At 32.3% G+C, this 25,593-nt stretch overlaps 1 protein-coding gene across 14 annotated transcripts in view; it reads right to left on the reverse strand.

Annotated features, from left to right (window-relative positions):
• Nucleotides 1–25,593, reverse strand: part of LOC135831196 (facilitated trehalose transporter Tret1-like) — a 143,286-nt gene that overhangs the window by 58,202 nt on the left and 59,491 nt on the right. For 9 of the 14 annotated variants that reach the window (XM_065343877.1, XM_065343544.1, XM_065344383.1 and 6 more), the window contains exon 2: nucleotides 10,454–10,909. In XM_065343877.1, the coding sequence (XP_065199949.1) occupies nucleotides 10,454–10,909 (456 nt within the window). Of the gene's footprint in view, nucleotides 1–1,411; nucleotides 1,417–1,872; nucleotides 1,982–10,453; nucleotides 10,910–10,993; nucleotides 11,060–14,902; nucleotides 14,987–23,733; nucleotides 23,884–25,593 lie in introns of those variants that run through there. The other 5 variants (XM_065344299.1, XM_065343791.1, XM_065343967.1 and 2 more) reach the window with 5 other exon arrangements.

Here is a 25,593-nt window from a genome sequence, read left to right on the forward strand (position 1 = left end):
CCGGAAATCTATCGAAATGACCAACAAAAAAGGAAACGATTGAAATAAAAACGATTCTTTGCTCCTGAATGTTTTCTTTTTTGTTGAAACTTTATAAAAGTACTTTCTATTTTTTTTCTAGTTGAGAATGCAAAACATTTTCTACAGTGTTTTGTTTTTTCTTGATTTTTCTAGTGGGATTGTAAAAATTGATATTTTATATAAATGAAAATTCTTGTAGGAATAAAATTGATTTTTTTTTTTTCATTGTTGACAATGATAGTAGATTACGTAATTTGATTTCAATTTATATTTTTTGGAGGGGGGGATGAAATTATCAACAAATTTTAATTTTTTAATCTAGATATTTTATTCTGATATTCCACCTCCCCTTTGAAATGAATTGAAATATTGGAATTCTATCCAAAAATAATAAGTATTGAGATAAGTAAATTTCACAGGAATGCAAGAAAAGTACTTATAAAAATTTCAACTTTCCTCATACATTCAACTTTCCCTGACGAGATTCATTTTTTAAACTTTTCAGACTTTTTGTAATTGAAAACAGGCCTCGTTGGGGTGCACACCCCCTCTAAATCAGACTCAAAATGTTGTAGAAAAAATTACTCAATTATTTTTTTAATCTCATAAAATTCAAAATTCTCAAAAAATTTTAAAAATCATTTCAGTGATGACTCAACTTTGTATTGAAAGTTTCTTACAAGATTTATTGCTTTTCTTCTCCCTCCTCACCTTCTCCATCCCTACAAAAATCTTTACCATTTTTAAAAGCGAACTACACAAACCAACCACTAAAAATTCAAAAAAACAAGTCCCAAAAAATAACACCAAATTCGCAAAAATCCGCACCAAACACGCCGACCTTTGAATTCTCAACCCGTTCGGAAAAAATCCGCTCATTTCACGCTGTCAAAACACACAAGCCATTTAAATATCGATAATACCAACGTAATCCAGTCCCGCAGTCGGTCACATACCATAAAGCTTTCCTCTTTGTTTTCCTATTCGTATATTACATCCCTAACAGATGTGAATTTTCATCTATAAAAGCCAACACTATGCACACATCACAACTTAACTCCCAAAACACGCGTATTAAACGTAAACTTTGCAAGGTAGGTAGCCTATACAAAGTTGTAAACAGCCGCATCCCAATACATATTACATACATGGCATGTGTCGTGTTAAGCTCCATCCACACATAGTGAACATTTATCACGCAGGAGTTGAAACTTTTGGACCTTTTCGAACCACAGTGTATCCTTATATACATATGTTGGTCTACTCTATAAACATTCGCGTTTATACCGGAGAACGAGAAAATAGTAAAATGGGTCCATTTTAATGTCCAGAAGTCATTATTACATCGAGTTCGAGATGAACTTCCTCAATAATACGTGATTCTTTTGAACACAGGCAAGAGGTGTTTTAAAAATAGACACGTTACATAAATACATAAGTATATAAGTTGGATTAAAGCAATTTATCATAATTTTAGAAAACTTTACAACTTTGGCGTATGTGGCACCTTAAGGATTCATCATAAAGAGAGACCAACTTACTCACGTACTGAGAGCTTAATTCATTCTTCATATATTATGTAGCATGATCTCACCGATGTTAATAAAAAAAATACAAAACGAATACATTTTTCTCAACACATTACCCTACTCCAACACTGACGTTCAATTTTATGCACCGAAAACAGCTCGAAGCTCGTGTTGACTAATTAAATCTCACAACAAAACATACACACAGGCGAACAGGGCCAATGACATTGATTCTCGTGTACGTATATTAAACTAACTACACTCGTACACCTGAACTCGAAAAATTAAAAGGCACAAAAAAATCACCACATATGGCGCTTACCTGAGACGGACTGTGTTTAATTGTCGACACCCACGGTTCGAAAATCACTTTAAAATTCAAAGGAAATTTTTCAAAAAAGTACATGTTAAGCGCGAACGTACACCGAGCTCACTACGCATCACACAAAGAAAGTACTCCTTTACGGACAACCGATTATCATATTATTTTAATAATTGGTTACACCGTTTGTTTTAATTGCGATAATCTGTTTTTTCCTCGTCGTTTTTTTTTTCAACGAAAAATTAACTACTACGTTTTCCTCCAGTCCTTCTCGGTCTGTCTTTCTCTCTCTCTATATATCACGAGTATATTACGAAATCGATGCAACGACGACTACTTCGAGTTCGACTCGAATGTAATCGTTTTGAATTTTTTTTTCAAGAGTAAACCAGAGAAAGAGAGTGAATAACAAAACAAACTACCGAAAAGAAAATAATGTACACAACAACGATCGAAGAAAAACTCAAAGCACAACATGTATCATTATTAAATATACAACGACGTGCAAGTTTGCAATGTGTATATCGACGAAGACTTTCTAAGCGAATAGAAAAAAATATTAATTAAAAAATGCGTGTAGTTATTACGTTTTTCAAGTTTTGATTTTTACAACGGTCAATAACTCGAACAATGTGACGATTTATATCATTTTCAACCTCGTGAAATTATATTACCCATTCGTATCATTGAATAGAACGTATTCCATCATCGTTAATATTATTTCAATCTCGATTCAATGCTTTATTATATAAATAAAAAAAATATACTCTAAGTGACCCAAGATCGAGTCTCGAGTCTCCTTTTGAAAAAAAAAAAAACATAATAAAATCCTACCAACGAATACCTACTTATTTCCAAGTTGATTTTTTTGAAGGAATGAAAATCTCTATGAGCAGCTCGAAAATTGTATTTTCAAAATACACGAATATAATAATACGAAATATAGACTACGAAAATTCAGTCTGTTTGAATTTCGATATATAATTATGTAGGCGTTATGTGGATTGACTAGTGTCACCCTCTTACTCTTCCTCACCATTGTAACCCTTTGCAATATCGTTCTTTCGTATCCTATTATAAAAGAATACATTCATATATGAGATTTTGACACAACTTCGCGTATAATATACGTTCACCTATATCCTAAAGATGACAGTTTCTGTAAATGACTTTCTCAAGCTTCGATAATACAATGCGATAGTTTTGAAGGAGAAAGTTTGCTACCTGCGGAGCACACTCGGGGCTTCCGCTTGGTTTGTTTTATTTGAACACTGAGTTTCAACGTATAGTCGAGCTAGCAATCTTTTTTCTTTTTTCTTATTTATCGAATGTAGAACATTTGGAAAAATTCGTTTTTTCGTTCTTGGAGAATTTTAAACGCTTAAGTGATTCTTTGGGAGCTTTTTGTATTGGTGAAGGGGAGAAAAATGAAGGATTTAAAGAGAAAAATCGTTATTTTTTACGAATCAATGCTGTAAATGATTAATTGTTACAGTGAATGACTAAATCGTTCGCGAACGATATTGTTCAGTTGATGATTTGTTCGTTGAAAGCACGAGAAATGATTCATAAGTCAATATAAACAGTCGTTCTCAAAATCGAATGCATCATGAACAACACATTCGAAGTGTGAAACGAATCGTTCGCGAATAGAATCAATAATTGATTCATTTTGCTCACTGTAGGTTGCTCACTGCAGGTCCTCCTGGCAATTGGCAAAAGTCATTCAAAAATGAATCTATGTAAAATAATCACCAGTTGATTACATGTACTTCTTTTAAAATGATCCAATCGTTCACTTGAATTAATGAGAAATGAATCATTCGCGAACGATTTGAGAAAAAAAAGAATAAGTGATTCACCAAATAAAATAGAATCGTTCGTGAACGATAAATGACACCATTTAATAATTTTCGAATATTTGGCGGGGAAATGATTTAGCAGATCAAATCAATGATTCGATATATGTATTCGATTCATTCGTCCACGGTACAAATAACGACTCACTGGTCAATATGAATCATTTGAATCGTTCGCGAACGACGAATCGCACATGTAAAATGATAAGTTTGAGAACAAATCTGCGAAATAATTATCTGCTGATTATTTCTTAAAATTAGAAATGATTCATTCGCGAACGATTTGAATAAAAAACGATTCCCGTGACTAATTCTACAAGATAAAATTGTTCTGAAGCAGAAAATTATGCAAGTGAGTCATATTTGAGAAAAGAGCCGGAAAATGACTCAGTGAATGAAATCGTTCGCGAACGACATCATCAAAGAATCGGATGAATGAAGATTTCAAATCGATAATCCGTTCGTTTGAAACACAAGTAACAATTTGTTGATCAATATGAATCATTCGTTCTTGTAATGAGATCTTTTGTTGACACGAAAATCTCAACTCTTAAGCATGGATAGAATCGTTCGCGAACTGATTCGTATCGTTCACGAACGATGAATCATACTCGCTGAATGGTTAGTTCAAGAACAAATAAATCCACAAAAGGATCACCTATCGAATATTTTTCTTGAAAAATTAAAAAATAAAATGAATCATTCGCGAACGATTTCAATAAAAAATGATTCTCCAGACTAATCCTACAAGATAAAATCGTTCGGAAGTAGAAAATTGTGCAAGAGAATCATTTTCAAGAAAAGAGCCGAAAAATGATTCATTGGATGAAATCGTTCGCGAACGATTATTATCAAAAATTCGGGTGAATGAAGATTTCAAATCAATGATTCGTTCGTTTGAAATACAAGTTACAATTTGCAGGTCAATACAAATCATTCATTCCTGTGATGTATTTTTTTGATGAAAAGAAAATCTTAAGCATGGATAGAATCGTTCGCGAACTGATTCGTGTCGTTCACGAACGAAGATTCATACTAGCTGAATGGTTATTTCAAGAATAAATTTACAAAAGAACCACCTGTCGAATATTTCCCCCGAAAAATCAAAAAATGAAATGAATCATTCGCGAACGATTTGAAAAAAACCGATTCAGTGATGAATTAAATCAGCTGAAATCGTTCAGGAGTGAAAAATTATACGAACGAATCATATTCGAATACTTCGTTGAAAAATTATTCTGCGAGTGAAGTCGTTCGTGAACGATTCTATTTGGGAATCAAATGAACGATAATTCTAGATTAATCATTTCTTCGTTCAAAATATGTACAAATCAAGATTTACCTAACAATATTAATCATTTCTACTTTAATTCAATCAATTATGAGATAAAAATCCACAAACTGAAATGAATCGTGATCACTGAATCAGTCATTTGAGAACGAATGTGCAACATAAATGAATTAGATCATCCGCTAGATGACATTTCCGACGAGAAATGAATCATTCGCAAACGATTTGAATAAAAAATGACTCAATAATTTACTAAATCAGAACAGAAAACATCGTTTCTGAACAATAAATTATCCAAAAGAATTGTTTTTGAACATTTTGGGAATAAAATGATTCATTGGATGAAATCGTTCACAAACGACAAATGGCACAAATGAATTTTTTGAAAAAAAGATACATGATGAACGATTCAGTAGTTCATTTACTCGAAATCGAGTCAGTTAGAATAATATTATAATATTCAGTAAAATATGATCGTTCGTGAAAGGCATAAAGCCGAAATGAATCGTTTGAAAAGAATTCGTTTTCATGAGAGATTCCTTCGTTCATTGAAACAAGTCAATCATAAACAATTCGTTCAAAAAATAACGAAAGGAAAACTTTTCAAACAATTTCAAGCCATCGTGAGCAACTCGAATAAAACTAATTCACTCAATCGAAATCTTCTTTTCTTTCGAAAAAAACCCATCCAAATTATACCAAATTTTGGGATTAATTACAATCGAACAACACTACTACAAAGGCCACGAATAGAGTAATTACCGAGGAAAAAATTCAAAACTTTTGAAAATTCGTATTCATAACGAAAGAAAAACTCTTTATCAATAATTAAATAAGTAAGGCGAAACTCAGCATCCTACTAGTTTTCAACAGTAGGTAAATCAAACTTTACTCTTTTCATTTCCTGGTATGCTTTTCCAAGTACGCAACCTCTTTCGAGAAACTTTTCCAATTAATAAGAAATTTAATTAGTTCAATTTGTAAGAATCGTGTATAACAAGGAAGAAATTTTATAATGCATTGATGTCTCGATCTTACACGTATATAGTTAAAGTTTGAACTAGATATACTCGTAGGTTTCTTTCAACTTTTCACGTTTTCATCGTCACCAGCACCTTATAGAAAATTACGCAACTCGACGTACATCTCTTCGTAATTCCCAATTTTAATACCCAAATTAAAATTCTCATCGGCTCCGAGACTCGACAACCTTTGAATCTAGTTCCTATCCGCATTGCAATCAAGGACACGAGGTTTATAAATAGAAAAATTAGAAAGAAAAAAAAACTCCGTAAACACACACACAACGCTACTATATTGACACAATCGTTTGTTACATATTTCTACATTTGCGCCATGCGGATCGCTAAATAAAGAAAAAAATATAACAAAATTACCAAAATACACACTCGAAACTCGACGACAATCACCTTGCGATTAAAATTTACAATCTCGAGCTTAAAGTTTTGACCTTTACGATAAATTTTTCAAATACATGTGACACTATAGTATCTACATTACTAAACGACCACCATTGATAGGAGGAAAATCATTCAAAAAAATCTAATGTTTGTTTAAACGCGCGTACCTCAAGGGCGTCTTAAAGAATGTTTGAGATTTCGCATTTAACTAAATAGGTCACGCGCGCCATTCGATAGATATAGGTTTTTTTACTCAGCCGCTTCGCTGATAAATTTTCTAAGAAGTTTCAATATTGCGCGAACGAATTAAAATTATTGTCACTGGACAATTTAAATATGCTCGTACTTGGAAGTAATTAGTATTGGATCCGATCCAAGGACTTGGCCGGCGCTCATTTCAGGTTTAATGTCATCCCCGGCCTGCGACTGTGTGTAAATTTAATTTAGTTCGTCTCGTGTCCCTATACACTTACTGGTTCCTTCCTCTTGATGCGTAAAATGTTACCACGATTTACGACGGGCCTAGCTTATGTACGTATCTTCGTTTGGTGGATGGTTTACAAGTTCGAAGGAGATGGAAGAGTGAAGGAGGGGAGGGGGAATCATCCGGAATTGGCCGGTGATGGTGGTAATTTCCATCAGGTTTGTTTTGATTAAATATGTTTCATTAGCCACGTATCATCATTGAAACGTAGCAATTTTTTTCAATTTGAAAAAAAAAATAAGAAAAACATGACATCTACATATTTAGTGATTTGAATTTGATTCGCATTTCATTTGTTTTTGAACGAAAAAATTAGGATCGAAGAGTTTCGAGCTTATGTTGGAAAATACTAAAATATCAAAAATTTGTGACATTTGAAATACGAAAAGGTATAAATCTCTTAAGACATCGATATGATATTACTCGTAGGTACTTTATCAGCTTCCAAGTCGTCGTAATGAAATACTCACTAATTAATTAAATTTGATCTAAATTTTATAAATTTTACAGATAAGGGGACGATCAAACTTGGATAATGAAGACGACATAATTTTGAATTTTTAAAAGCTGTTTATAGGCACTTCCTTCCTTCGAAATCACTTGTTTCAACTTGGCACTTCATTGAACAATAACTCAGTCAACAGTCTACTCACTCGATCACTTTTACAGACAATCGATCAATCAATCAATCAATCAATTAGTTGAACAAACAAATAGGATCCAAATCGGTGATCGATAAACTAAAATTAAAAAACTCATCTACATTCATTAACAACGGATCGATTTTCGAAAAAAAAACTTTTGATTTGCAATAAAAACTTGATCAAGCAAACATTTGTTAATCACTCAATAATTTAGTAATCAGGCTATCAATCAAAGTGATGATATCGACAAAAAATCCACGTATTTAGAACTCATGGGTGACATAATTAACACAACTTTCAAGACATGACCAAATAATCGAAAAAAGCAAAAAATGAGTCAAGATTGAATAATTCATCGATCGATCGGTTTACATTGATCAAGTAATTAATTGATCGATTATTAATTTAAGAGTGCTTAATTGATAAGGTAAATAATAGAGTTGACTAACTGGTCAAAATTCAAAAAAAATTTAGGTAGTTGAATAATTGATTGATGATTGATTGATTGATTGATTGATCAATCGATCGATCAATCAATCAATCAATCAATCAAATAATTAATCATTTAAATCAGTGCTCAATTTATAGAGTAAACAAGAAATTCATCAACCTATCAAAATTTTAACACTACATATTTATTCGTAAATAAATAATTGATCGATCGATCAATTGAATAATTAATCAATCAATCAGTAATTTAAATCAGAGCTCAATTTGAGAGGTAAACAAAAAAATCATCAACCCGTCAAAATTTGAAAAAATTGTTCACTCGTAGACAAATAATTGATCAATTAATTGATTGATCAATCAATCAATCAATTAATCAATCAATCAATAATTTAAATTAGGACTCAATTGACAAGGCGAAGAAAAAATTTACAGACTGACCACTGACCAAAATTTTAAAAAAATTGTATTATCCACAATTGAATAATGATCTATTAATCAATCAATAGGTTGATCGATCAATCAACTGTAATGAATCCACCAATCAATAGTTTGAATCAGTGCACTCATCGACATAACTAATCAAATTTGAAAAAAATTGTCTAGTCTCAGGAAATATGCATGTATCTAACTGATCGATTATTCATTCCACTTGATCAATCAATCAATCAATCAATCAATCAATCAATCAATCAATCAATCAATCAATCAATCAACCAACCAACCAACCAACCAACCAACCAAACAAACAAACAAACAAACAAACGATCAATCAATCAATCTAAATTGACCCAGTGATCAAATAATGAACAAAAATTTTCAAAATTTTCAAACTATTTAAAAACACAACAGTTAATTGAGTTGAAATTAAATGATTGATCAATCAATCAATCAATCAATCAATCAATCAATCAATCAATCAATCAATCAATCAATCAATTAATCAATGATTTAAATCAGTGCTCAATTGATGAAGTGAACAAAAAATTGACTGTCGATTGATCGATCAATCGACCAATTAATCAATCAATCAATTAATTAATCAATCATTTATCGAATCAACAAACATTAAACTAATGGTCAAATAATGAAGAAATATTTTCAAAAATATTCAACAAATTAAAATGGAAAAAAAAGTAGAGTTGAAATTTAATGAATGATCAATTAATTAATGAAAATTGTTGGACAATTGACGAACTGAAATTTTGAAATTGGCACGAATAATCACAATTTTCAAAAAGAAACAATTGTTGAATTTTGACTAAACAGTTGATTAATGGATCAATCAATTTGTAATTTAAATTAGCGGTTAGTAAGAAATCAAAATGAAAAACAGGCCAAATTGGTCAAAATAAAAATTCAAAAAAATTATTCAATGGTTTCATGATTTGTCCTGTTTGATGATCTGGTAATACTTTCCGCCTAATCCTCAACAGTTTATTGGTTGGGTGGGGAGGGGGGTGAACATATGTATTAATCCTTCCGAACTTTGATTTGGTTGAATTTGAAACAAATCTGTTCCGGGAAAGGGAATAAATCAGAAATTCAAAATCAGTAATATGTGTAGATGTTAAAAATTTGAAAAGCTCGAATTTGAACTTTCAAAATGAACACCCAACATTCAAGATGAGTACAAACATTGAAAGCAACCACTTGAGGGTAAGATTTTGAAAAATTACAATAAAAACACATTTTATCTTTGCCATAAACTGCTCAAAATAGGATCCGAATACTCCTCAGGGGCAAAAAGGACACTAATTTTGTAATTTTGATTAAAATTCCAAAAAAAAAAATTCAATGAAATGACACATCAATTGTTATTTACTTGAAAGAGCGATATGGGGATTCAAACAGTAATTCGAGGTGGCTGAATTCGAATATTTTAATCATTTCTTGGCTTCGAATCTCCCACATCCCCTTCCTCATTATTTTGAAAAACGTGAGGAACTGTGAGAATATCAAAGAATGACGTCATTTTGAATTTTTTGCTAATCTTGTCGTCGATAGTCAAAGTTTGATTTCATTATTAATCAATGAATTAAAATGAAAATAAGGCACAAAAGCATTCCATCACAATTAAAAATAGTCTAATCGATTAATCAATTATTGTTCAACGAAAAACCCCAACCCAGCCCACAAATTCTTCACTTCCATGTTCCTACCCATCACCTTAAGAATGAACGAATAAGTAGGGGTCAATGTAAATATGTATCAGCTCTACTATCTTAATCTACCAGCCAGCAAACTCGACCTTACACTTCACTCGAAATATTTTATCTCTGAATAACACACTTAAAATGTTTTCCAAGAATCTAACGCCAACACACGAATTTCACATTCAATTTTCCTCATACGCAAGAATATGTAACATTACATACAGGAAGGTAAACTATAAAAATACGCGAATATTCAAAATAAACAAATTGTTCACTCACCACAGGCAAGTAATTTGGACGCTCGGCTTGTAGCTTGTATTTCACTTCCGCTCGGGCATTTATGCTCTCGTACTCGAGTTCGGAATCTCCATCGCTTAAAAACTGCTGCTGACTGACAGTCGAAACCTTCTTTTGTTTCTCCTTCTTTTTCTTGACGTTTTCAAAAATGGATGGCACAGCGTTCGCGGATAATAGCGAATTACACTCCTTAGGCCTGGAAGAAGTCTTGTTGTGGTAGTTATGTTTATAATAACTCTGCAAGTTCTTCTTCTTGTGAGTTTTTTTGTGTCTAGCCGTATGCAGCAGGGCGGCTGTACTTCCGGCATTGGTGGCTACCGATGCGGATGAAGACGTAGTCGAGGATAGTATACTGGGAGGTTGGCGATGGTGCACGCTGTGGATTTTTGCACCTGGAGCGACGCCGTACATCTTGGCCAGTTCTTCGGTTGAAGCACTCTGCAAAAAACGAAACAAAAATATATCAAATTATTACACCATATTTTTTTTCACACACAGAATCACATTCGTGTATAAGCTTACGGTTAAAGGATGGTAAACGGGCACTATGAAGACATTTTTTACAGATTTCATCGTGATAGAGATCGATTTGATACGAACGGTATATTAATCGTATTAAAAATAATAGCGAGTACGTATTATTGACTTATACGTGACGATAATCGCGTTTGTAAATGGCACCAGGCATCTGAATCCATGGCTATGAATACTCGCACCTTAACCTGTTCCCACTCTACATTCAGATTAGGACACGTGCATCGTCGCAGATCACAACTCTTTACAAAATTATCACGATCACGCGTCTTGTACTCGTAATATTATTGTTCCAGAGCCAATAGCTGAAAAAGTTCGTAAGCTCGGAAACACCACTATCGCCACCGACCACGGCGGTGGTCATTCCAAACCGAACGTCCTTCTTGCGAGGTCAACGCAATTTAACGCGCGTTGCGGAGATTTCTTTTCGCTATTTTACGAGTATATTATACCTAAACCTATGGTCAGTTGACGATATTTATTGTTGTTCGGATTGTAAGTATTTATGCACATGAGCTATTTCATGTTGCACATTGTGCTAGGTGAGATACTATCGACGCGAAGGGTGCTTTGAATCAATGTCTAAGGTAATCTATAAAAAGCCTGTTATAATTGCTCAGTCAGCGTGCTCTACAAATGGAATTTTATTTTCAGTGTGCGATTGCTCCCTCTCTCCCATCTCAATGACCACGTGGAGAAAAGACCCCATGACAAAATCCATAAAGGCAGAAAGTGTTCCTTTTTTGGTGCTCTTCAATAAATTTTCCAAAAAAAAAAAAAAAATGAAATACCGAACATTTTAGCTCAAAAAATTAGTTTGCTTCTGTGACCCATAGGCCCTTTTTTAAAAATGGAAATTAAAATGAAGATTATAGGGAAGCATGATAAAAACAGATCGGTACAAGAACTCCGAAAATGCAGTTTTCACTTCAAAAACCCAAAATATAAATGTGCTCGCTCCAATATGATGCATTTGGAACCAAAAGAATTGTTAAAAGAGAGTCGGAGCCCTTAGAATGAAGGAGCTAAAATGGAAAAGACTCCTTTAGCTGATCTCATTGACTTTTTTGACCTAAAATTTGAACATCTGTACATATGAGAAGAATGAACGTCGAAGAAAAATGCTGACCTCACAGAAGTTTATTCGAGGAGGGGGGGGGGGGGTTCATGCCTCAACATTTTCCCACACGGTAACAATTTGTCCAATTTATAAAAATTGTTGACTAAAAATTTTTAAAGGTGAATGAATACTTCCATTGTAATTATTTGAGATGCATACATAGGGATCTAAGGGGATTTGAGAGTGGGGAGGGGAGGAGCAAAATGACTAAAAAATTGTAAAAATTAGTCTTTTAGTAATTTTTGTACATTTTGTAATCGGATTAATTTTTTTCATCCTAATTTTTGAAAACGCATGAAAAGGAACCTGTAAAAAAATTGACTTCATTGTGGTCCATTTGAATGAGGATGTGCCTCAAATTTTTTGGAAACAGTGAAAGTCAGTCTCATTTTCTCAACAATAAACTTGAAAAAAACGACTCAGAAGCAGTTAAAGCAAGAATGAGGAAAATGAAAGGAGGTTGAAATGTCCCACAATCAGGAAAAATAAGTTAATTAAGTAAGTAAACATTTTTTCCACGAACGAAGCCAAAAGTGTAAAATTGAAGGACATTTCAATCCCCTTTTGGTCCTTTGTCCCCAAATTTTGTCTCTTGAGAAGAATGAGCAAATTACCCAAAATAATTGAGCCCTTAGGTACCTTACCTACTGTTGAATAAGAAATTGAACGTGAGAAGGTGGGTTGAGGGAGGTCGATGGGGTTGCAGGCGAAAAACTATCAGGAAACGTTGCAAATTATAACTATTCAATTTGCTCAAATTCACTCAATGTTTGGAATTTTAAAATAAAAAAAAGGTCTGAAAAAATATCAGAAAGTCTTTTTTGAAAATTTGATAGGTATTTAGTAATTCATTGACTTTTTTCTCACAATCTGTCTATCATATTGCCAGAAAATCAATAAGATTTTTTTCAATTATTTTAAATAAAATTCTTACGAGTACACGTTTTAAAATGAGTGAAACCCTCAAAAAATCAAGTTTTTTTGATTTTCAACCTTGATCATCATTCAAAAAGTTGGAAAAAAGTACTGAAAATGTGAAAAAATATTCCTGCGACGTTTTTTGATCCACAGTTGCAGCAGTTGGAAATTTGTCAAAATGCAACGTAAACAAATTTGAAAAAAACTTCCCAAAAAATTGGGGTTTCATTTCCCTGAAACAACAGCAAAATTTCAAAATTTTTGGGTCAGTTACCGCGTTAGGGGGCGAGGGGAAGACCAAATCTTTCCAACTTCAAAATTTCTTTTGGAGAATTTTCCAAATTTGAATCAACCACCAATAAAATTGAAACCAAGGAAATATTTTCATGGATTTTTGGCATTTTTTTTTCTTCAATATTTCTTATTCAAAATTTAAAAAATTTTTCTTTTCCCTGATGATTTGAATAGTTTTTTAAACAATATTTGGCTGATTCATCAATTTCTCCCCCTAACCCCCCCCCCAAATCATGCAATAAATTGAACTTGACTTGATTGGTATTTAATATTACATATTGTAATTCATTCTGGAGATTTTTAGTAATTTTTCGCAAATCCACCAAGTTATTTTTTTCTGTTTTCTTCAAAATTTTGGTGATTTTTTGAGAAAGTTTGGGTTTACAAAGATTTTCCAAAATGATAATATTTTTATGCATTTTGAAAATGTTCATCACGTGATATTTTCACAGGTGGTTTGAGTGATTTTTTTGAATAAAATTTGGATAAATCATCAATTGAATAACTTTTTGAAATAATTAATTTTGGCAACTTCGATCACCTTTTTAATTTACTTTTTAGCCAATTTCTGTTACAAATGGCAAATTCTATTAACAAAATAATAAGCTCAACCCCCTATTCCCCACTTTGAGAGAATCCCGGATGCAAATTTAAAGAAGCATTTAGCATGATTCAGATTGAGATATTCCGACATCTGTATTTTACTCATCGAATGTCCAGTGCACCCTCGAGAATACAATTAATACGAAGAAACTGTCACTTTCACGAAAAAATTGATCAAATTAAACACACGTAATTAATCTTTTAAATAACACAATTTAAAAAACTGGGGGAAAAAACGCATCAACCCTAATAAATTCAAGTCTCCAATAAACAATACAGTTTCGCCGAAACGACCCTCGAGATAGAATATTTTTTAAATTAAAAATAATCGCGTTTATTTCCGAGAATAATATTCGTTTCGTTAAAAAAAAAAATGCTTCATTTTTATATTACGAATAATTCCAATGACCCAATTTTTTCCTCCTCTCTTTTGAAACGAAACAAAGACGACATAGAACTTTTTTTCGAGGCTAGAAAAATACAAATCTGATCCCCCTTCATCTTCTGACCGTTTAAAATAATCATACCTCGAGATAAAGAAGAACAAAAAAAGAAAAGAAAATCCCACGTCTAATTAATCAACTCGAAACCATCGCATCGCGCCGGAGTATTAATCCATTAATACTAAAATTATCAATTAATTCGTCAAATTAAAGGTTTACGACGATTAAATTATCCGAATTTAATACCCTCAATTTCCCAGAAAACCGACACTCGAACGTAATCCAATAGCAAATTGAAATAAAACGTCGTTGCTATCATTTTTAAATAATCTTTAGCATGGGTGAGTGCTTATATAATCGATTTAAAAATTACACGAAATCCATTAAAAAATACACTACGTGTGTAATTTTGAACAAATTGCCTTTCAGTTGATAATGAAAAATTTCAAAAAAAACACAAGTCCGATGGATATGTTTAAATATGTACGTAGATATACTAGATAGGTTTACTATTCTTACCCATATCACATATAAAATATCTCTTAATCGAAAACCAAAGGTCCACAAAAATTGTAAATTAAAATTCATCGTACGAACCGATACAATTGTCGCACTAATTACATCTCATAGTACTCTGCTATATCTAAAGAACAATTCGCAGCCTACCATTGTTCAGTTTGGTATTTACCTCTTCGTCAAAAACAAAAACAAAAAAAAACAATGCGAAAGATTTCGTTATAATTTTCTAGCGAATTTTTGTCAATTGGTATTTTCCTATTATTAATATGGCTCTGGCGATGGTATTCGTTTACGCCAACTCGTCGTAAATACTCAAACATTACCAAAGTCTTCGATACATTTTAGCTCGACCGTTTGGTAATCGTTTCCGCGCAAATATCGCAATCCTTTGAAATCATCGAGTAAACAATACGAATAGTTGTAGAAGATCTACGTCATTTGTAAACAATGTGTATGGTATCTTATAATGCGGATGACACCACGGTACAGGTGAGAGAACTGGTTCCTGGTTCGACTCGTGCAATGTACATGAACTTGCCTACTCTGCCTACTCCTAGTATATTATGCAGTGTGCGAAGTGCGATTTTTCTACACGATTGTTGGTTACCCTAGAGGAGTTTGGAATGGGCTGGATGAGGTGAGGTGTGTTTTGATGACTCATCGTCAAGTGCCAGTCTAGACGATCGCTTCAATGTATATCCTTCTAGACGGAGTTGGCTTTTTTTTAGACATTTTTACGCAATGAGGCTTAATTTTGGAATTAGAAGTAGAAATGGCTCTATTTTTAGAGTTTAAGAGGTTTTGGTTTTTCTCAGTTTTGAACCAGAGTAGAGGAACCAACAGGGTAGGTTCCAGTAAAAAATTTACTTAGCATGCCAAATGGAAAATTGAGGATTTTATAAGGGTTTGGATTTTTTAAAATGGTTTAAAACTTGTATCAATTAATGGAAAAAATTGAATGGCTATTTTTATTCTAAAAAATCTCTTTTTTAGTCACAATTTGAATTACAATCACGTTCAAAGGTCCGATTTTCACACGAGTGAGGAGAATATATTTTGGATGGTCAAATTTTTCAAAAATATGGTAAATTATCGAGAAAGCATGAATTTGTCACTCTTAGTCTTATCGAAGGAATATAATGGAAAAAAAAAAGAATAATAAGATTCTCAGAGATGCAGAATTGCAAATTTTGAAAATTCAAGGCCTTCGAAAAAAATAATTGGGTCCATAAAATGCACCCTCTATTTATTAATCATGAGGAAATTAGTCCTTAAGAAATTTTAATGGTCAGAATATGATCTGGAAAGAAAATCCCCAGAGTTGCAGCTGCCCAATTGCACATTTAGAGATATTGAGGAATTTTTTTTGGAAAAAATGGACCCCATAAATACCATAATCCTCAATTAGATCAAAATTTAGGCTTACAGATGAGTGAATAGCTCAATATGACCAGAAATAAGCCACAGCCATCCCATTTTGTCATCAATTTATACAATTTTCGAGCTATTTTGGAAGAAAAACTCTCAATTGTTGAGTAGCTGATTTTTTTTCTGAAAACTTCACAATGGGTCCTCATGTTCTGATCTAAAAAATGACTAAAATCGGTGACTTGAGTAACCGAGAGGTTACCTTGATAATCCATGATTGTTTGAATCGATAAAATGGTGAATATTTTTGAGCCCTTATGATACCCTGATTAAAAATTTCATGCTGAAAATGATTGTATTTCAAATGAACCCATCTCCCTTCAGAATGCTCCCTCTCCCACCTTTTATTTTTCAAGCATGAGACAACAATTTTACAGGAATCTCTGCAGCGAAAATCGTAATTTTTTCAAGGTTCGAAAGCTGAGCTTTTTCACGACTTTATAAGTAAAAATTTTTATACACAAATCGAAAAAAAAATTAATTTCATAAATAAACGAATTTTCAAAGAAAACCCCCAAATTTTTGAGCCAAATACAAAAATTCTCCCAAACTTTTTCAATTTCTGGATTGCTTCCTCAAATTCAAAAAATTTTCATTGCTTGCAGGGCTTAGAGCGACTTTTAAATTGCCAACATTATTTATAGAAAAATATTTCAAAAACAAAATCTTCTAGAAAAAAATAGGTACACCCCTTTAAAACATTGTGTACTCAATAATTTTTTTTCATGATTTTTTTCGTAAGATTTTCAATTTTATTCAACAAATGATTCTGGAGGATTTTTTCGGAAAACCAAAGATCGTGTTTATGGGTCATTTTGTAGTTTTTCTGAAAATTGGACGACAAAGAAAAACACACACACAAAATCAAGGTTTATCCAGACCTTAAAAATTTGGTCAAAATTCAATTTTTTAATTCAATCCTTATCTTTTCTCATTCTGTTTTGAAATCTTATTACGTATAAAAAATGACAGTAAACTGCAAATGAACAGATTCTGAAGCAATTCCCTTGAAATTGGTTTTGATGGAGACATTTCAACTGAAAAATACGATTGATGAGGTTATTTAAAAAATGTCAAGTTGTTCGAAAAATGAGAAAATTTTCTCGGGCTTTTCATAAAAATGAACATTGAGTTGAGTTTTTAAGCATTAAAATCACCGGGATTGGATTCTCTCCCCACTTCCAGATTTTATTTCGGAAATTTGAGCACTTACAGAAATTAAGGATAATTTTCTAAATTCAACTTTTTCTCTTCGTTGAGATTTTTTCGACTATTTTCTAGGAAATTTTCATCAAGAGACCATAAATAGTTTCACAAGGAAAAAGAAATTTCAAAAATTAAAAAAAAAAACTGCAAATGGCACATATTATTTTATTATTCCACAAAAATCGAGAAGGGATAGTAAAAAATTGCTGAAAATGGTAGGATAAAAAAATTCTTAAAAAATGGTTCATCACAAACTTGAAAAATATTTTTAATTTCACCTTTCCTCTATTTCCAAAACTGAATTTTAGACCTATCAAACGATGAAACCCCCTCCACCTCCCCCTTTTCACAATCAAACCCAATGTCAGGGGAGGGAAAATTTCTGAAAAAAATTCTTTTTACAAGTTGTAGTCAAAATTTGAACAGTTCTCAGGTTTTTGGAATTTTCAAATTCGGCCAACATCACACAAAACTTCAAACCCTTTAAAAAATCACATCCTTAAAACACGAAACTAGCACACGAACAATTCCACACATCTTGAAAATCAGTCTTTCTCGCACATCAAATAAGCTGACACGAAGTCGAATCTCCACCAATTAAGCCATCAAAAATGTCTGGAAAAAAGTACAGACACCAATAAACGACATCGACACAGCTATAGAGACAGGGGCATGGGGCAGGAGCAGTGGCATCTCATAGTACGAGTACACGATCTCCACCGGAAGATCTCAATTACGGTCATAAACCTCGTGGTCACTTATCACGTCATACTTCTCCTTCTCACACGTAACACCCACAAAGAGGTTTTTCTTCAATCGACGAGAAAAAACCACCACGTAACTGACTACCGAGTACATTTGTAGAATTTGTATGAAAACCTTAAATTCGTACGTTAAAAAGCTAGTTTAATCCAGTACGAAAACCAGTTACTCGTATATTCGTATTTTTTTTTTACAGGAATAAAAAAACTACACGTATAATTAACCAATTAAACTGCAGAAGTTTGAAATAGGCGCGAAAAAATTTCGTTCACACCCAAGTCGTGAAAAAAATTCCCTCTTGCGAAGTGTTGTCGGTGTAAGCGAGCTTTTCAGCGAGTCAACACTGTGACTGTAGCAGACGAGAAATTTTATCGATTTGGTACATTTACAGACATTAAACGCTCTCTGCGAGTTGAATGCTTGAATTACTGGTTACCAAGATGTCCAATAGATGGAATAATGTGCCAGGTCGTGAATTTATTCGAAGCAGAATTAAGTCGCCTTCACACTGGTGGCGGTTGACGGCTCTTTCGCGCTAGGTTATCGCTTAAGCTTGGCTAACGTAAAGTTTAGCTTATTATTATCGTAACTGTAACGGTAACTGTGTGCCATAATATGTTACATTTCGAGGTTATAACTCGATGGGAATTTATGGGAAATTAGAATAAAAAGAAGGGTTATCTATATATTGTGGAGGCTCGTAGGAGATAAGTATCTGTTTCGGAAATTCGAACGCCATTAAAATGATAGATAAGAATGAGAGTTCAACTTCTTCTTTTTTCAATGAATAGATATAACTTGATAGTATACTCGTATTTAATTACCCGATTCAATCATAAAGTAATTTTCTCCTTATTTCAAATTACATTCTTACAATTTTCTCAAATTTATTGACCTAACCTTTGAATCGTGCAACGTGAATTTTATAATTACATCGACGATGAAAATAGTGGTCTTATTTAATCAAAGGGAATCGTAATTTTAGAAAATCAATAAAACAAAAAAAAAACACCTTGAAGAAAAAATCAACATTAGAACGAATATCAACCATAAAACACTTTAAAATTGTTCGAATCTTCGTCTCCTACTATATAAATTTGCAGCTGTCAAACCAAAAGAATACCTACCTTCAATAGAAAAACATGAAAAAATATTTTAGGTTCCAACTTTCATATTGAATTCAACGCAATTTTTTTGGAAAATTTGCTACTAAGTAAAGTACATTTGTACATTATTCGAAATACGAAAACATCTTACAACAAGTAAGCTTGTTTAATGGCCACCATTTCGAGTATTTTTTCAATTTTTTTTTTCGAGGAAGGCAACAAGTAGGTACAGTATCTTGAGGCTAGAATGTTCGCTTCATTTACTTTAAACGAAAGCAGTAGCTATTGAATACTATAAAAGAGCTCCTCCAATGATCAAAAAGATACAACCAAAAAAAAATTGAAAAAATACAGCACAGCAGAGATAAAATTTTACGATGAAATAAAACACTTTCAAACACGCGTGTATTTCTAGGAAGCAATTTTTTCGACACTTCAGCCGGAAAAAGAAATGTTCAAGAAAATATAGAAACGTCATTTTGTACTTATCGTGTGCTTTTGAATTTGATAAAGAACGTTTACGAGTTTACAAAGTCATTTTAAAATGTAGAAAATTGATATACGTAGACTGATTTCAATGAATCAGCAAATACTAATGGCTAATTTAAAGGATAACGTTTTATGTAATGAAGATTTACTTCGGTCTTTCAAGAGTGTAAATTACGCGAATATTCTTGAAAAATAACCACATATCAGCAGATGCAAAAATTACTTTGAAGGGAAAGAGAGATGGGTCTTGCTGATGTACCCAGTCGATTTTTAACGAGTCATTTGCAAGTAGCAAAAGAGAAAAAAAGTGTAAATTTGAATTTTTTACTTTTTAAAATTTGAAATTTTTTTGGCGTTAGAAACTTATGAATTTACAGTGGAAGTTTTTTGTGTTTCATTCATAAGTGAAAAATACACAGGTGCCTTTTTTATTGGATGGGAAGGGGGAAGGGAAAGGGGGGAATTTCTATAATTGAAAAAAAAACACATTATACACGATGAATTCAGCCTCAATTTTTTCAAAATCTTTGCAATCTACAAGATTGTTGTCGTTTTATTTTTTTTTAATTCAGAAACATTCGAATAATTGAACTTTCCATCAATTATAAAAAATTTTACTTCAAGTGTAAATTTAAAAAAGAAAAAAATCGATTTCTTGTTTCTTTTCACTTTTTTTGTAAGTTCCTCGTGTTGTTGTTTTTCAACGTCAATTTTTTGTTATAAAAAATGAAAAAAAAATTCAAATTTTTAGAAGTGTCTTTTGAAAAATTTTGAGCGAAATTCAGAAAAATCAGCAAGAAATGGTTGTGATGAAAAAGTTGTACTTTCAGAACAGAATTTTCAACGAAAGAGTCAATTTTTAGAAAAAAACTGAAGATCCTGCGGAAGAAAATGAAGAGGAACAACATTTTTGGACATAAAATTTTCCATTATTACCTAATAAATTAGGATTAACTTTTTTCTAGAAACGTTTGTTCTGAGATATTTTGACCAAATGTCAAAAAAAAAAATCAGCAAAAATTGATTGTGATGAAAAATTTGTTATTTCAAAAAAGAGAAAAAAAAGGCACAAGAATTTTAATCCATTACACAACTAGAATTAATCAAAGTGGGAAAAGCCTTTTTTTCACTACAAAATTCTATTTTTGAAAAAACTGAGGGTCCTACGAATTTTTTTTATACTATTTATTTCTGTTCCTAACCTAAAAAAGTTATTTACAAGTTCTTTGATTTTTAAAAGAAAAGAATAAAAATCGTGGATCATAAATTTTTTTACCCTATCAGAAGCAAGTGATTCAATTTTCTCCAGGAGTACTTACGTACCATACTTTGTTACAGATATTTTTAACAAAAGTCAATTGCGATAGCATTTGATTTCCTTCAATTTTTCATCACAAAAATCAATTCCTGACAAAATGAGAAGGCCCTACTAAAAAAATTAAAGAGTCCTACCAATATCAACTGAGATTGGAATTTTTTTTCAAGTTGAAAAAACATTATAATTTTCCCAACTTTTCATCTCAAAAATTAATTAAAAGGAAAAACTGAGAGCCCAAAAAGAAAAATAAAGATAAATGAAAAAATATTATACATTATGCAGAACATAAAATTTCTCACAAGAAGCATGTGATTCAATTTTTTCTAGGAAGTTTTGTTTTCGAGATGGAGTACTTCGTACAAAAGTCCAATTGACATTTTTACTCAATTTATCATCACAAAAATCAATTTTTCGGAAAAACTGAGAATTCTACGAGAAAAATGAATACAAATAAAACCACAGAGTATCAAATTTCCTACAAGTAGCAAATGATTGAATGTATTTCTAGACGTTAAATCACTTTGAAATTGAGATGTTCTGAACAGAAATTTGAAAAAATTGTATTTTAAAAAATTTTCATCACAAAAAAAACAATTTTTTGGGGGAATTGAAGATACCAAGAAAAAAATTTAAAAAACATGAACGTTCCTATTCGACAATTAGATGGTTTAAAAGCTCAACTTTATTAAATGTTTTTTTTTCATTGATCTTTAAAATAAGCTATTTTTGGGCTTCGATCATAAAAAAATCAATAGAATGAATTTAACAGCCTATGAGGTTCTCGCCACCAGAGCTTGAGCACTCTCAGAGGTCCTTTCAATATTCCAGAGTCTCTTGCCATCACCAAATAAGAAATATAACTAGTCTAGGACCGATCTACATAATTATTTATACAATATTTCATAGATCGTGCAGAAAATCGTTTTAAAAACTAGCCAAAATGATGTAATAACGACTAAAATTTCAAAAAACAACTTGAAAGTTCTACGAAATGGCTTTAAAACACTAATAAACATTTTCAGATCGAAACTAAAGGTGAAAGAAAAATATTTTCGAAACGAACGAAAAGTTTCCTACAAAAAAAAATTAATTAATATTTAAATCAGTATGATAGAAAGATCAATTACGTAGTCAACACCCATACTTCAAAAATTGAAAAAAAATTGGTCAACTGAGAAAACAAAGGTTCATAGAAAAAAAACACCAATGAAATTAAAATAAATCCATTCGTATCAACACCTGACAAGGAAGGCAACCCCCTCTCCCCCATCAACTCAACACCAACCTTCAAGGGCAATATAAATCACCAAAAATAACACGAAACCTTCACACCAACATTCAGATCAAGTTTCAAAAATTGATTCCAAAAAAAAATAAACTTTCACTCCAATTTTTCCCTAAACACACCATTTACAAAGTAACACGATGCTAAACGAATCACCTACTTTTAAAAATTCACCATCGTACCATCTTCGAGACTACAGAGCAAGCAGTCGGTCGCCATTGCTATTAAATTACCCCCGTAAATTCGCTTTTTTTTCAAACTGTTTGGAAAATTTTACGTCTGCGACCGTAAAATATAATATGGAAATTTTAACACCGATCGCTCGCCATTATACTTCGCTATGAAATATCCATTTATAGCGTATCCCTTTTGTTACACAGCTCGTTAAAAAATTCAAACGATCTCGGACCGAATTAAAATTCGATATAGGCATTTTACCAGCTTTCTTGTAATACCTACGTAGGATGTACCGAACAAAGGCTATGAAAATTTACATCCAAAGTCGTATAATTATAAATAGAACGCGAGACGGGATTTCTTTTTCAAAAAACGTTTTAAAAAAGTACGATTTAATTCGAAGCATGTGAGAAAAGGGGGTGAAAAATGAGGATTTGTATCATGATTTTTCGGCTTGTCTGGTTTAGAAGATAAAATTGTGCAATTTTTAGTCCAACTTTGATGCATTCATCGTACAAATAGGTCTTTAAGGTTACACCGAGTTATTTTTCAGTTGCCAAAACATCACTGTCGTTCTTAGTTTTTTTTCTTTTCGAAACGAGGTGAGGCGAAATGCGACATAACAAATAGTAAATGTACCCAGACGTTTGCAACGATACGTTATCATTACGTCACACAAAGTTACGTGACTCGAGCTCGCAATTTTTCAAAATTCCGGTATTTCTATCTCGAACGAGAAAAAATTTTCGCCATTCGCGTGACAATCGCGACGAAGTGTGGTAGGTAGGTTGGCAATAAATCTGCATATTCACCTTCACTGGTCGACCCAAAGACGTAATACACAAATACACGACAAATGGCAATCGCCCTTCACACCCTGAAACTTTCCTCTCACCGAGTCCGAGTCGCGAGACCGGCGACCACAACCACGAGACCAACACCCTTATTACGCACGTGCAACAAGAGCAGCGCCGCGAATGACGTCAAAATGCACGAACGAGGAAGAAATTCGTAAAAAAAAAATAACACATAAATGCATAATACGAGTAGTTTTGCTTACCTTAGCACAATTGGCGAAACGGTATAGCGATTAGAATCGCTATAAATGTGAACGAGAAAGGCGTCTAAATCGACCAACCTCAAAAATTAAACTGAATCTTTGGCTCGACTGATAGTCCTTAATAAGTGGGTACTTTCACACGGCTAGACTTCTTATCACTCACACAGATGGCGAATTTTCAAATTGCATACGTCAAAGTGCCACTACAAAAATCTCGATTACTCGACTCAAAAAATTTTTTCCACTATACGACGAGTTCTCCAAGCCCGAAGCTCATCTATGTTATTTGCGAGGTGCGGTGTATTCGTAATTCGAATGTAAACAAACCACCGTCGATAACGGTCACGTTTATAAATGATGTTTCTTTTTTTTATTTTTTTTTTTAACAATGTCTTGTCTATGGTATTAACATAAGGTACCTTTCCACTCGACGTTGATGTAATCTTATACTTTCTTGTCATTTGCGATGATGGAAAATCACGTGCAAGGACTAATTTTAGAATCACACCGAAACCGACATAGCAATCGATGCCCTTTAATTGTTCGGGGCGAAATTAAAGGGTACGCTGATATCGCTGATTGTGTACTAAAAGTTCACCGATATTCGAGTAACCTACAGTCTCGTGTTTAATTAAAGCGAAAATTGTTTCTTTTAATTACATATCTCGTATATGTTTAATCGATGTTTATAAACGTCTGTAATCAACTACAAAAACACACGCAGAAGTAACGGTAATGGTGGATTTTTATCCAGACGCGTGAACGATGGTAAAATTTGCAAGTATAATGAGTCATTCGCAGAAAAAAGCTATTCGATTTGTATTCAACTTTGTTGTTTTGTTTCAATACCTATTCAAAGAACTAGTTTTATTTTTTCAAAAAACTAAAATTGCCTCAAATTTGGACTTGAAAAAATCTTGTGTTAGGTCTCAAAAACATTTAAACGACAGTTTTTTTTCTTTAAAAAAATATAAAAAATTATCTCAGTTTGCACAACAGTTGATAGTTTTGCCATTTTTCCTAGGGAAAGATTGAATATGAGAGGTGGGTGGGGGAGATGTAGCTCAAATGCTGGATATGGACTTTAAAACGACCTGATAGAAATAAGAATTTTAAACAGACTGAACGATCCTCACCCCTTCGCAATCCCACCTAAAACCAGACTGTTTTTTTTTAATTTTGAAAAATTATTGATGAAAAATCATGTCATTTTTCTTAGAAATTTATTACTAGGTGCCATTAATTCTTTCATGTTGTAAAATTTTTAATAAATAAAAAATTGAAAAAAAAAATTCAGAGAAAACGTCTTTCCTCCAAAATAGTTGTAATAATATGAATATTTGTATAAAAAAATCATTGATTGGAATTTTTTATAATTTTCCCAACATTTGAAAAAGATTTAAAACTTCATTATTTTTTTTTGTCTTTGAAAAAACCAAAAACCAGTAATTTTTTGAATAAAAATATCCATATTCAGGTAATTTATTCAATAATTTTTCAACATTAAAAAATATGTACAGATTTCAAAAGTGATTGGGAAAGAGCAGAGATTGATTAAAGAGTTGAAATAGCAAAAAACTGTTTCAAAATTATTCTAAAAAAAAAATTCAATTTTCAGAATTCTACTTCGACTTTAAATCATGAAATTTTTTCATCAATTTTTGGAATTCGTATAGCTTCTAAATGATGAAATTTTAAATCATTTTTCAAAATTCCCACGGTCTTTAAATTTAGCCTACAAAATTTTGATTCAATTTTCAGAATTCTGCGTTGCCTCCCAATGACTAAATTTTGAAATTAATTTTCGAAATTCTCACTGCTTTCAAATTTTGATGGTGCAGGGCACGATCTTTACTACTT

The sequence above is a fragment of the Planococcus citri genome, chromosome 1, assembly GCF_950023065.1.
Source record: "Planococcus citri chromosome 1, ihPlaCitr1.1, whole genome shotgun sequence".
NCBI lineage: Eukaryota > Metazoa > Arthropoda > Insecta > Hemiptera > Pseudococcidae > Planococcus > Planococcus citri.